This window comes from Zonotrichia leucophrys, chromosome 6 (assembly GCF_028769735.1).
Source record: "Zonotrichia leucophrys gambelii isolate GWCS_2022_RI chromosome 6, RI_Zleu_2.0, whole genome shotgun sequence".
Lineage (NCBI taxonomy): Eukaryota > Metazoa > Chordata > Aves > Passeriformes > Passerellidae > Zonotrichia > Zonotrichia leucophrys.
The window spans coordinates 15545300-15558527 of record NC_088176.1 but is presented as its reverse complement, the minus strand read 5'-3'; the positions used below and the strand labels follow the sequence as shown (position 1 = coordinate 15558527).

The 13228-nt window shown below is 36.4% G+C and overlaps 1 protein-coding gene across 2 annotated transcripts in view; it reads left to right on the top strand.

Moving 5' to 3' along the window:
- IDE (insulin degrading enzyme) overlaps positions 1-11873 on the top strand; it is a 52219-nt gene extending 40346 nt beyond the window's left edge. For both annotated transcript variants that reach the window (XM_064716262.1, XM_064716261.1), the window contains exons 20-25: positions 564-731; positions 3373-3645; positions 5547-5608; positions 6981-7053; positions 8740-8807; positions 9986-11873. In XM_064716262.1, the coding sequence (XP_064572332.1) occupies positions 564-731; positions 3373-3645; positions 5547-5608; positions 6981-7053; positions 8740-8807; positions 9986-10081 (740 nt within the window). In that variant the 3' untranslated portion in view covers positions 10082-11873. The remainder of the gene's footprint in view (positions 1-563; positions 732-3372; positions 3646-5546; positions 5609-6980; positions 7054-8739; positions 8808-9985) is intronic.
- The last annotated feature ends 1355 nt before the right edge of the window (positions 11874-13228 follow it).

The following is a 13228-nucleotide window of genomic DNA, read 5'->3' as shown; positions in this document are numbered from 1 at the left end:
AAGCGCTTACACAAATAATTTTTTTTTTCCTTACACAAAGTCTTTTGGTCTTGTATGTTTTTACTTCCATGGTGAAAAATTGTTTTTTATAAAAAGGAGGTTCAAGGTATTGCTGAGAGTGGTGACATATGTAGCTGTACAGATAAGATAAATTACCCCTAGCTGATTATCTGTGGGAACTACCATATACAAAAGAAGTTGTTGGTATTAAATGCTGAATTATTTTTAATGTTCATAATAATTTCTGGCAGATTGTCTTTAGAAACTGTTTACACAGTAGAGCCAATGCAGAATTTCACTGCAGTTCCAAAAATACTTGCTTGAAGAGAAGCAGCCAGTTTCAATTTACTTGCTAATATTTCCAAGCAGTAACATTTTGATGGTAAAATGATGCATTCTTTTCTTGTCTTATGAAAAGTATGCTTTTAGTGGAAATTCTGCTTTAACAGTCCTAAACCACTTATTATAAGTCCATTCTACAAACCTTAGCCCATTATGTTTTTAATTGTTAACAGTAAGAATGTACACTTGCATAAACTTCCATTTTTAACTTTGTCTTTTAGGAGGTTGGTTTGTATATCAACAGAGAAATGAAGTTCATAACAACTGTGGCATTGAAATCTATTACCAGACAGACATGCAGAGCACCTCTGAGAATATGTTCTTGGAGCTCTTTTGCCAGATTATCTCGGAGCCGTGCTTCAACACGCTGCGCACCCAGGAGCAGCTGGGTGAGTTCTCAGCTGTGTGTGCACACCAGTGCCACAGGGAGCTGGAAGCTGCTCTCTCCCTGCTTACTGAATGCCATTTCAAGGGCACTTGCTGAATGCAAATCATCTTAACTGCTGATGACTCAAAAGAAATTCTACTGTGCAGAGTCTAAAATAAGAACAAGCAGGCATGATTTTTAAGATGTCTGAAATATCTGAAATCAGCTCCAACTCAGAGAAGTGTGATCACTGTACAGAAAACTTCATGTTAGAATTTGCCAAAAGGAGATTGGATCAGTCCCCTAAATTTCTAGATCTTCTTAAAGAATCAATAGTAGTTTGATGTTTCCTCCTTGTGACTCTACTTGTAGGTGCACTTCAAGATTCGTAGAATCACAGAATCATTTAGGTTGGGAAAGACATCTAAGATCACTGAGTCCAACTGTTAAATTGTAAGGCCTAAATTAGAAATACTGCAGTGTGGGTAATGGTAAGCTACTGTATTGGTGAAGACCTAAATACATTTCAGGCTTTTTAAGACTATAGCTGTTCACCAATAAATACAAATAATTGTTACCTGAACCAGTAAGACTGAGAACTGGCAAGGTTATTCTAAACAGAGTAAGAAGGAGAGACAGAGACTTTGCATGACAGCTCACATGATTGTAATACTGGTGAGGAGGAGTACAGGTTTTCCAAAGGTGAGAAGCAGACAAATATTTCAGTGTGATGACTGCCAGGGATGTCAGGCAAGATTAGGCTTTTTGTGAGCAACTGGCAGAACCAGCCATACAATATTCATCACAGCAGTTTCAACTACCTGTATCCCTGCTGAAAATAGGATAGACCCAGGTTATTTAACAGCATTTTGAAATGTTCTGGTGGCCAGTTTTGTATAGAAGTTGAACCGAGGAAGAACCGGTTTAGTCCAGCACTTCATAATTGCCAAATAATAGAGCTCACAACACTTAGGAGGGGCGACAGAAATACCATCAAAATCCAGTAAATTTCATGGAATTGTTAGTGAGATTTCTGAGAAAGCTTAGGGAAAAAGAAGTTAAAGAGTTAGAAGTTTGCTAAACAGTAGAAGTAGTAACAAGAATTCTTTCAATAAATGGTTAAGCAGTATGAAAAAGTGGAGGAGAAAAGTTGGCAATGATGGAAAAAAATCAAAGTGTTCAAATCATCAGAAAATTCAGGATGGCTTACTCAGTTTTCACTTAATAAATACTGGGGATCAAAGTTCATGTCTTACTTTTGAACAGGAAAATAACAGATTAGTCAGATTAAATTAGAAGTTTTTAAAAAGTTCAAGGTGTGATGAGCTCTGCATTCTATTCCAAAGAATGAAATTCGGAAATCCTGGAATTAGAAGTCTTATAGTGGAAAATTTGTGGATGATAAGGTATTGGAAAGATAGACACAGCTAAATGCTGCATGCTTCTTTTTAAAAAGGGAAGAGAAAAAGCAGGGAAATTATAAATCAGTCAGTTTAATTCAAATTCCAGGAAAACATGGAATAAATTTTCAAGCTAGTTCTAAATTCATAGAAGGTAACTGAGAGACTGTTACTGAAGTACCTAGGTGGAAGAACTACACATTTGGGTACAGGAGTTTGGAGGGTCATGACTGGAGAATAGAGAATAGTTCGTTTGGAAAATGGTGTTCTACAGAGCTCTGCTCTTGATCCAGTGTTCCATGCTGTATTCATCAACATTCTGGATGATAGAAGAGTGAGGGTATTCACTGAATTTTCAGATAATACTAATTTGGGAGAGGCTGCAAGTGTGTGGGAAGGTAGAGTTAGAATTTAAAATTAGTTTGACATTTTGGAAACATGACTTGAATGAAGACAAGATGCAATTTGTTAGGAACAGTTTGGCAGGAACAACCAATGGCACAGATACAAGCCAGGAAGAACTGGCTAGGTAGCAATTTTGTAGAAAACTCTGCAGGGTACAGTGGATCAGAAGTAGGACATAAATCAGCAGTGTCATGCTGCTGTGTAAAATGCTGGGATATATAAATGGAAACATTCAAGATGCACTCACAGTAATACTCCTAAATTGTTCAGATAAAAACTTTGAAATGCTGTCACCAGCTTTGATGTGAGCATCAGGAAACCATAAGAGCACTATAAAACAGCCTTTAAAAGACTGTTATGTGATAGACTTGCTATTAAAAGGGTGGAGGAAGACTGAAGAGAGGATTAGTTGTTCAGATTAGAAAATCATGCAACAAAAAGGAAGGGAAAAATACTTTATCTAACTCCTAAAATGGGAAGTAGTGATCTTACATTACAGCAAAGAGAATTCAGATTGGATGTTATGAAAAAATAGTAAGTTTCTAATACTGAGTCTAATGAAGCACTAGAGTACAGCTTCATTTCTGGTAACCCAATCCTGATGACAGAATTTCTTTGGTTTTGTCTTAGTGTGCCTCGTCTCCTCCTTGCCCCTCCCCTAAATTGATATTGACCTCAGTGAAATAAAGATGTTCTAAAAAAATACAGTGTCACATTTTGAAAACCTACATTATTTTATTTATAATACAGAATTAAGTTAGCATAAAATCGCCTTCTTGCCAAGCATGCTGCATTTGGCAAATTCAATGCTGTGACAAAGGATTTCTTTTCATTTGTGGCTGTTCTTGTTTTGCCAAGGTTACATTGTGTTCAGTGGCCCACGTCGGGCAAATGGCATCCAGGGACTGCGATTTATTATCCAATCTGAAAAGCCACCACACTATTTAGAGAGCAGAGTTGAAGCATTCTTAAAGACTATGGAGAAATGCATAGAAGACATGACAGAAGAGGCCTTCCAGAAACACATCCAAGCTTTAGCAATTCGTCGCCTAGACAAACCAAAGAAGCTGTCTGCAGAATGTGCTAAATACTGGGGAGAAATCATTTCCCAGCAGTACAACTTTGACAGAGGTAAGACGAATGGTAATTCCTTTAAAGCTGAATGCTCTAGTTTGGCTGCATTTGTGACTGTTGAGTGTCATATTCATGTGGGAACAACTGAAACTTTTACACAGCCTGTACATAATTTGCTGTCTGTTTCCCTGTGATGCAGTCAGAAACACACTGGCATGCTTGACAGTACACACATTTATGTGAACCCTATTTCTCTTTGCATCCTGCAGTTGTTTTGGGGGAGTGCTGACAGAGGCAACAGCAAGTACCTTAACTAACATGCAGTCTGTCTCAGCTTAGACTGGATTTGAAGAAGCACTAATTTTTTTTGGTTTTTTTCATCTGTGGTGCTTTGAAGGTTATAGGTTTATAGGAGACCAAATGAGATCCAGCTTCTAGTATTATTACTGGAAATGGACTGACATTTATTTACTGTGTGGTCCTACACAATATTTAGGTTGTATTTGTTTCAATACTTTAAAAATGTATTTTAAATTTAAAAAACTGATATACGTTGCTAGTACAGTTAGACACATTAGTAATACAGTTTCTGACATTAAAAAAAAATCATTTTATGTCCAGATCAGTTTTTCCTGACAGCTTCATGTCTCGACTCTTATTCACAGCTCTAATTTTCTGTCTTCATGCATAATATGCTTCCTCCATAAAACTCATTCTGTATTCTGTGACTTCTCTTCTGCATTATGTGTGCCATATTGGCTTTCCATGATAGCAAATACAGTCTTTTTGCTTCATGATGACTCACTGAGCTGATTAATAATGAAGAGTTTTGACTTGTCATCTAGCTTGGTGTAGAGAGAATAAGAGCTACTGAAAAGTTTCATGCCTGAGCATAAGAAGTGGAATTGAAACTTATCACTTCAAGTATTTTTTTTGTGTCTGATGAAATGGTGTGGGGTTTTTCAGCCTCAGTGTTTCTGATTATACCATAATTGGACCAATAGTATCTCTTTGGAATTTCTGCTAAGTGTAGCCATATTTTTGATACCTAAATTCTTCTTATTATTTCCCTTGACTTTTGTATCTTTTATTCCCCTCTGCCCACTAGTAATTTTATGTCATTAATTATTTTAATATTACTAGAATTGTCAAAATCAGAAATTCATATTCCAGCCTTAAGCAGTGAAAGGATTTTTTTGTTTGTACATTTTTAATATTACTACTTTTACTGTTTTCCCCCAAATCTTACCTAGTTTTCCAAACTGCATTGTTGATTTTTTTTATTTGCTCCATATAGAACTTCATATTGCTTGGAGCCTGCATTACAGGCTTGTTCACACTGTGTTCTCTTGCACGTGTTTCTTCCTTGATCTTCTTGCTACTCCTAAGAAAAGCAAGCACGCCTACAGGAGACCTTCCTGCTTAAGCAGCACTGATATTAGGTGATTAGTCCATGACAGTTTAATTAATATCAAGGAATGTAGCAACTGAAACACATTGTCCCCAGATATCTTAAAGGTGGGACTGCTTCTTAAGGGATATGTAGGCACCATTCCTTAACATGTCTGTAAAAGTATGTCCTACCATCCTGTTTCCTAACTCTGAAAAAAAGCCATCTATAACCTGCATTAGAAATGTGTAGCTGATTTGAAGATCATATACAAGAGCAGGCATATCTATTTTAGCTACTGAATAGCCCAGAGTGCAATCAGTATTCTTCAAACATGCATTTTTTAGTAAGTCAAATCAAGTAGACTCATTGAAGTACAATTTTCTGCCAAGGTTCTACTGACACTTTTAGTGAAGCAAGTATTAACTTGAAAGATAACAATGAGAAGCTTTTCATTTGCAGTCAATTGCAGCATCTGAATTTGAAAGAAGTATACTTTGTATAAGCAGTGTGCTAATAACCAGCTGTGATCTGCAGACTTACTCTAATTTGTGCTGCTGTTGTGCAGATAACATTGAAGTGGCTTATCTGAAGACCCTGACCAAGGATGACATTATACAGTTCTACAAGGTAAGTTAGTCATGCAGCTAAAATGTTACTGGGAATGAGATGGAGTACAACTGAATCTTCTTTGGGCATGCTCTGAAGGGATGTACTGACACCTGTTTTAGGGAGCTGGTAAAATGGATGCTGGTGTCTTTTATTTCCTGAATATTACTTAGTTTAATAGCAACTGTAAAAATTGCACAGAATGATAGGATTTTGTTGTGGTTTTTTCCTTGCTGGCTCTTATTCTTGTTTCATTTATCTTTCCTTTGTGGATATAAAATGTGCTGCTCTGTGACCAAGCCTGGCCAAAATTGCACATTTGTTCTTTTATCTTTTTCTTCAACCAATCAGTGATTCAGCTTATTTTATGGGAATGAATTGTGAATGAAACTAGATATTTTTGAAGCTTTGTTCACTGTAAAATCAGTAGGGGTTTTTGTTCCTCTAATGGTTAGGCAGAGCAAAGGAACAGCATAATGGTGCAGTAAATGTACATTTTAACTCAGATGGATAATGTAAGTGATTCAAATGTGTCCCTGTCCTGTCCATGTCACCCCCCACCAGTATAAAAATAACTTGGGCATCATTCTGTCTGGTTTTTAATGTGTAATAGACGATGGTATTTCACTATATTGCAAAGTGCTCATGGAGTTTTATTTCTTATGGAGTACTGGTAGCTCAGGGAGTTCTCTGGAAAATAAGATCAACTTAATGTCTTCAGAATTCATTCTTGGATGGAAAAAATTCTGCCTGTGAAGAAGCATGGGCATGTGTGTGTCTGTCTTCTTTTTTCCTCTCTTGGGCAGAGGGGGTTGTTTACTTTTGTTTTTTTTTTAATAGTACTATATAGCATGCATGAAGTTGTGCAGCAAATGCAAAGTTAGTAAATGGAATTTCAGTACCTGGTGTTTAATAAATGAGAAATTTTGAATGAGTGTGCATATTCTGGGTTTGTAGGAATCTATACTATTTTGCTTACACCAGTGCTCAATATGTGATTATCCAGCATTCCAGAGCAGAAATAACAGGCTAGATTGGATAGTCCAGCTGAATTTAATGAGTGTTCAGGGTGATGTGCTTCCAGGAGGCTGCTAAGGGATTGAAAGTTCTGCAGAGATTTTAAGTTGCATTCTTGATACTATGATAGTTAATGGCTGTATTTCTGTTACAGTTTTTCTGAGTTCCAAGCAGTACATGAATTGCTTAACTTGATTGTAAAATAATTCAGGAGTACTGTATGGATGACTTGTAATAATAGTTGAAGGCACATCCCAAAATTCATCCCCCATTTTAAGGTTTAAATTAAAATTTAAACTCTTTCATTCTTTTTGCTATTTTATAATGTCTAAGGAATACTTCCTAAACCTGAAGGACTTGATATTTTTTACTGTAGGTGCTGTTGGCAATAGATGCTCCCAGAAGACACAAGGTATCAGTACATGTCCTTGCAAGGGAAATGGATTCCTGTAAGTATTGTGCTGAATATAATATTGAATCAATTCCTGTGCCAGCAAGTGATAGTTACACATAACCTTGTTAGATCCTACAAATGCACTGTAAGAAAAACTCAGCTTTGGAGATAATGCACCTTTCAGAGGAAGAAGGTGGGTTTTATCCCAGGTGTACTTCACATGAGTGCTTCAGATTTTTTGTTGATTTTTTTGGACAAGTTTTTCAGCTTATCAATATTCTGAAGTATATTGATAATAAAACAATATATCCTAAAATACTACTTCTGCTTTCAACAAGATATTTTCAAACAAAGATTAAACTTTGTAATAGTCCTACAGGGGAGCAAAACCTCCAACCAGCCCAAAATTAGAATGTGCACTTACCAATCCAGTGTGGGCATTTTTTTGCCAAACTAGCAATGAATGCCCATGATAGTATTTGAGCACCCTCAAAGGGAAAAACAAACAAAACCCAAAACCTCTGGGAATAGCAAACATTTTATTAAAACTTTAGAAGGTCAACTTTTATTTGAGTTTTATTTTGAAGTAATATAGATCAGTTGTGCAATCTAAATTGTATTGTTCCATTTTAGAATTCAAGAAGGAAAGGGCAAGAAGTGTTTCTGGTTAATAGGAATAAACTGAGAGGAAAAACTTCTAAGGTTTTGCTTGCAAATCTTTCACCATTTTACACTGGATTTAAATTCCAACAAACATTTATTTGCAAAGTCAAAAATATTAAAAGCTGGTGTGTGGTACAGAGAGAAGCTCATGCTGCATGCATGTCATAAAAACTCTCTTCTGCCTCAGGACAGATTTTTATGGTAGTGTAAAAATTGTGGCTTTGCAGCTGAGTAAGGAAGACTTGCTTCAAAGCACCTTTCCAGTTCTCATGACTGGAAATTGCTACATACAAGTAGTTCTAGAACTTTTCCTATCTAGAGAAGACTTCTTAAAGTGTAGTCATTGTATTGCCAGATTGGGTATTACTTGCTTGGAATGGTATCTTGCCAGGACAAGGCTGAGCTTGCAAGACAACCTGACAAGTGATTGCTTACAGAAATTATAACAAGTCCTAAACCAGCTCCCCAGTCCTAAATCTTTTAATCTGGCATTTGGCCTCTCTTATGCTATGGAAAAAAATATTAGAAATACAAAAATAAGTTTTGGGGTAATTGGAGTTGGACATGCATGGGTATAGGCAGGGAATACTTGGGGTTTCTGTCCAGATTTTTGGTGCCTGGAGAAACCTCTACACTTCTGTAGGCACATCCTTATCAAATGATGTGCTGTTCTTGCACTGCTTTTCTATGTACCACTGGCATTTGCTACTGTGCTCATCATTTGTACTGAGAAGCAGTTTTAAGTGTTGATTGATCAACAGATGAGCAGTTTTTATTTCTAAATTTTCTTTATGTATAAGTAAAAGGAATAAAAGCCCCTGCCTCAGCTCATGTTTTCAGATAAAATAATGGATTAATATCTGTATTTCTAAAGACAGACTTGTAATATAAAAGCAAAATGTTTATAAAACCTTATTTAGTGATACTTCAAATTTAAATATTTAAAAATTTTTATTTTAAATATTTAACTAAAGATGCTTTCTTTAGATACCTGTCTTATAAGAGAAAGAGTTAATCAGTTTTGTAAAAGATAGTCATTAAATTATGGTCCCAAATTAATTTTTCTGATGTTAAATAGGTCCTGTTGTAGGAGAATTTCCATGCCAAAATGACGTGAACCTGGCACCAGCACCACCACTACCACAGGTAAAAAGAAACAACACACAAAAAAAATCCTAGCCTGCATTTTAATCTAGAGGTTTTGTATCATTAAGTACAAGTTTACAGGGAGAAACAGACCTCTGGAAATTGCTGCTGTCATGGGGCTGACGTTTTAGCTCTTTTCTACCTGCATTTTTGTCCTCACTAACAACAGGGATTTTGCTGATTTCTCTTTTTATCAATTTGTCCTTTTTTCCTTGATTCTTTTTAGTCCTCTGAAACAAAAGCTAGTAGCAGTAGTAAACTGCACTGGTTATCTGCACTGTGGATAAAATACAGATGACTGTCTGAAAATACTGATTGTATGTGATCAGATAAATCAGGTGTCAAGATAGAGATGCGTATGCATCAACAAATTTATCATCTTTGTGTAAAAAACCCAAACAACCCACCAACCCCAGAGCAACAGCAAAACCAACTACTTGGTCATTTTCTTAAAGCTTAAAATATTAAAGCACATTCCTGTCCATGTGTTTATTTGTGGAGGAAACAACTTGGGAAATTCTATTCATACAAGTATTACAGATTTCTCTGTGGCTGGACAGGACAGCACTGGGTCTTTATTGGACCTTCAGTGACTTTTCTTGAAGGATGGCAGTGTTTGTACCAACAGGTGATTAACTTTTCACAGTGTGGTAGGTCTGTGTTCTTCATCAGAAGAACATTATTTCACCTGTCAGGTGAAATAATTGCCATGAGCAGAAATTTCTGTATGAGGATACATTAGCCATTATGACTGAAATATTAGAAACTTACTTTGTTTCTACATCTAAAAATAATGGTGCATAGAATAGCTATTGTGGTTAGGATCTTTGTCTGATGTTCAAAGGACAGGTGGGGTGCTCTGAATCAGAATGAAAATGAAAAGATCAGCTCTGCATTTATGGGAGATTTTGATGTTGTTAGCAATGCAGTTACTGCAGTATAGCTGTTTGAATGATATAAATATCAAACTGGTTGTTCAATAAGAAATAACATTGTATTTTGGAGGTTCCAGTAATAATGAAGTATGAATCACTAATATTGTAGAAAAGAGCAAGGCATTGCAAAGCATATTTTTATGTAGCTGTAGCAACAGTTGAAATGAAAAGCCACAAAGGAATTTGCCACTTTTCTGATTGAAGATACTGAGCAGACTTTTTCTTGCATGCACTTTTTTGCAGCCAAGTGTGATTGAAAATATGACAGAATTCAAGCGCAGTCTGCCGCTCTTCCCACTGGTGAAACCACATATCAATTTCATGGCTGCAAAACTGTGAAGAACCCCAATGGATGAAGAAATGCAAATGATCAGTACTGACATGGTTTCAGGGGACTTTGTGATGAACAAAATTATTAAAGATCATTGGGATAAATGGTTCTGTTCATTATGAAAGTCCCAAATTCCTCCTTGGTTCATTTGACATTAGCTGTGTGTTAGGGATAGAGGGTATATAAAAATCAGTTGTGGTCATGTGTCATTTATATTACAGACAACCTGTTAAAAACCAAAATCAACTGAAACAGCAACAAGAATAAATACTTGTAGATGCAGTATATTTTTAAAATAACATATCCCTTCAGAATTTCATTTTGATGAAATAACCCTCCAGAGCAAACGAAGTTGCTTGAAATGTGCTTGTTACTCCTGAAAAACATCGTTCAGTATCCCAATAATTATCTTATTGGGATTTGGAGGGGGTGAGATAAGTAAGTCCTTTTTGGGATGGGGTCAACAATTTTTCTTAAAAATAGAGACTTTCACATTTTTTTGAAGTGACGTGTTGAATGATACTTTTTTAATTGATCCTTAATGCAACCAACATATTTTCTATTTAAGTTTTATGAAGACCAGTGGGGCTGGAAGAAAGGAAATTTGACAACACAGTAATAGGTGAGAGAATTGTCTTAATGAGAATAATTGAAGATAAGGGCATGATTTTAATCTTTCTATACAAATTTGGGGACATTTTATATTAAAACTAGTAAAATGCTGGAAACGCTTTATTAGTGCATCTTATTTTTGTTACCAAAAGTGTTGTCCCAGTCTCTTGATACCGTCAACATCCTGTTCAGTTTTCTAGCATTACTGTGAACTGTCCATTTGGTATATCAAATACTTTCTTTGGTGTAAATTTTGTTTTCAGTTGAATATGTGCTGATGGAGAACTCAGTCTGTTTTGCCTCAGCTGTTATGTTGGGTCTCAGTCCAGCAAAGCACTCATTAGTGCAAATAACTTTAAACACACACGAGTTCTTTGCTCAAGAACAGGTGCCTGTCCAAGAGGGGCTCTCTGATGAGTCAGATACATCATTATTTTGATTCCTGTCTGGGTCCTTCTTGTCCTTCAGGAAGGTGTTTGGGACAGTGCAGTGCTGGGATAGCAGTGCTACAGCACAGCCTGTGCTTCAGGTTACATCACAAAGGGTTTGCTCCTGCTGCTGGGAAGAAGGCAGAACTCAGAAGGATCAAGAACTATGCTGAAATGATGTTTATATATATAGATAGATATATATATTCCATAATGTAGTAAAATGATAAAACAATATAAGGTGTCTCACCAACTTCACTGACTTCTGCAGAGTGGTCTGTGCTTGGGACAGCACCCAGATAGGAAAAGGCAAGGAGCAGGAAGTTCTCCTGAGAGGGCACTTACTCGGACAGGAGAGAGTATGTGAAGCTCTGAAGGTGTACAGTCTGCTCAGAGGTGTTAGTGAGAATCTGCTCCTCACTAAAGAGCCTGCAGGTAACGCCCTGATGGGATGGGCAGGAGTGTCAAACATCAGAGTCCTGGTGTAGTCAGTGGGGCTGTTCTGTGGTTGAATCAGTGTTGGTTCTTACACTGGCTTGAGGCCACATTAAATGAATGCTTGACAGGGAAAGGGCCTTAAGTTGGGTTTGAGAGTCTCTTCTAATTGAATAAATATGGTGCATTTAAAAGTTGTTTCAAAGGTTAATGGTACATGTTTCAGTATCTTTTTCATAAATTTGGTGAGAGTTTGTGATGTAACCTGTTGCCAAGGAAGGCCACTAGCATCTTTTTTAGCCTGATGAAGAGAAAAAAAAATAAATACAGTCTAAACAAAACCAGTAAAGATGTCTCTGCTCACATTTTTCATGGATCCTTCTCATGAGGCTTTTTGCCCTCTTGCATTTCACTTTTGTTTATAGTTTTCCTTTAGTAAAAGTATTTGTATTATATATATTAAAAGTTTTGACAACATATTATAAAAATATATATTTTGGGATTTAGTATTTAAACATACCACTCTTACGGTGAATATAATGAAATGGCTCCTATTGTGTGTAAAAATAAATATATATATATTCATGGAAGTATTATCAACTCTTAACAGATTATATAAATAAATTGGAATAGTAGTGTATCTAACACAAGCTAACAAATCATGTTTTCCAGAGGAAAAAACGTATACCCTCAAAGTTCTGTGACTGGATGTGGAAACCTATGGAGTTTTCCAACAATTCTTAATTGCTTTTAAGTGTTCTCCAGCATTTTACAGTTTCTGAGTTTGATATAGCAGTAAATTTTGATAAACTCAGGCATACTAATGGGTTCATTTTAATGGATCCAAAGCTGCAGTGTCTACAAGCAATAAAGAACTACCTAGAATACACTGTAATTCAATTTTAGTGCTTGTTAATTAGTTTATGTAAGAAAACATAAATTATTATTACATAACTGTAATTTTTGCAAGTGCTATTTTAAGCAGTTGATGTGGAATTGGGTGCATGTGACACAGCCAGTATGACAGAGTGCTAGAGTTATTCTGTTTACAATAAACAATCTGAATTTAATGTTTGGAGTTCTTAATTTGTTTCATTTTAATTTTTGCATACTGGTAATGTTACATCTATCAGTCTGTGCATGTTTTTTCTGAGACATTAAATGGGATTTTCTGCTATCCAGCTGGACTAGTTTAGGCCAAATAGCATTGCTGCAAAAATGCTCCCAGGCACTTCTTGGGGAGTTTCAGAAAACTTCCCCACGTGGCATCCCACACCTCTTAGGCAGATCCACCTTGTTGCCCTCTAAGTGTGTGAAAAACTTAGTAATATAAAGGTAGAAATATTTGCACAAGACAGAATTTTAATTATTTAACCTGAAACTGTAAATTTAGGGCCTGGCTGCAGCCAGACTGAATCTTACCTAGTGCAGCTTTACAGCGTTGCTTTGGAGAAATTACTTTGCCTGCTCATTTTCTTTGTTCTATGCACACCAAAAGACCACATTTCAGAAGGTGAGGAGTGTGTGATTGTTAAAGTAGTGAATAATGTCAGTTCTGGCAGCACAAAGACACAGGTATGAGGGGACTCCGTGAAGTAACACATGACAGTGAGCGGCATTGAGAGAGACAGGTTTTGTCCTTGGCACTGGGAAGAGTCTGGTACTCTCAGGGGAGAAAGA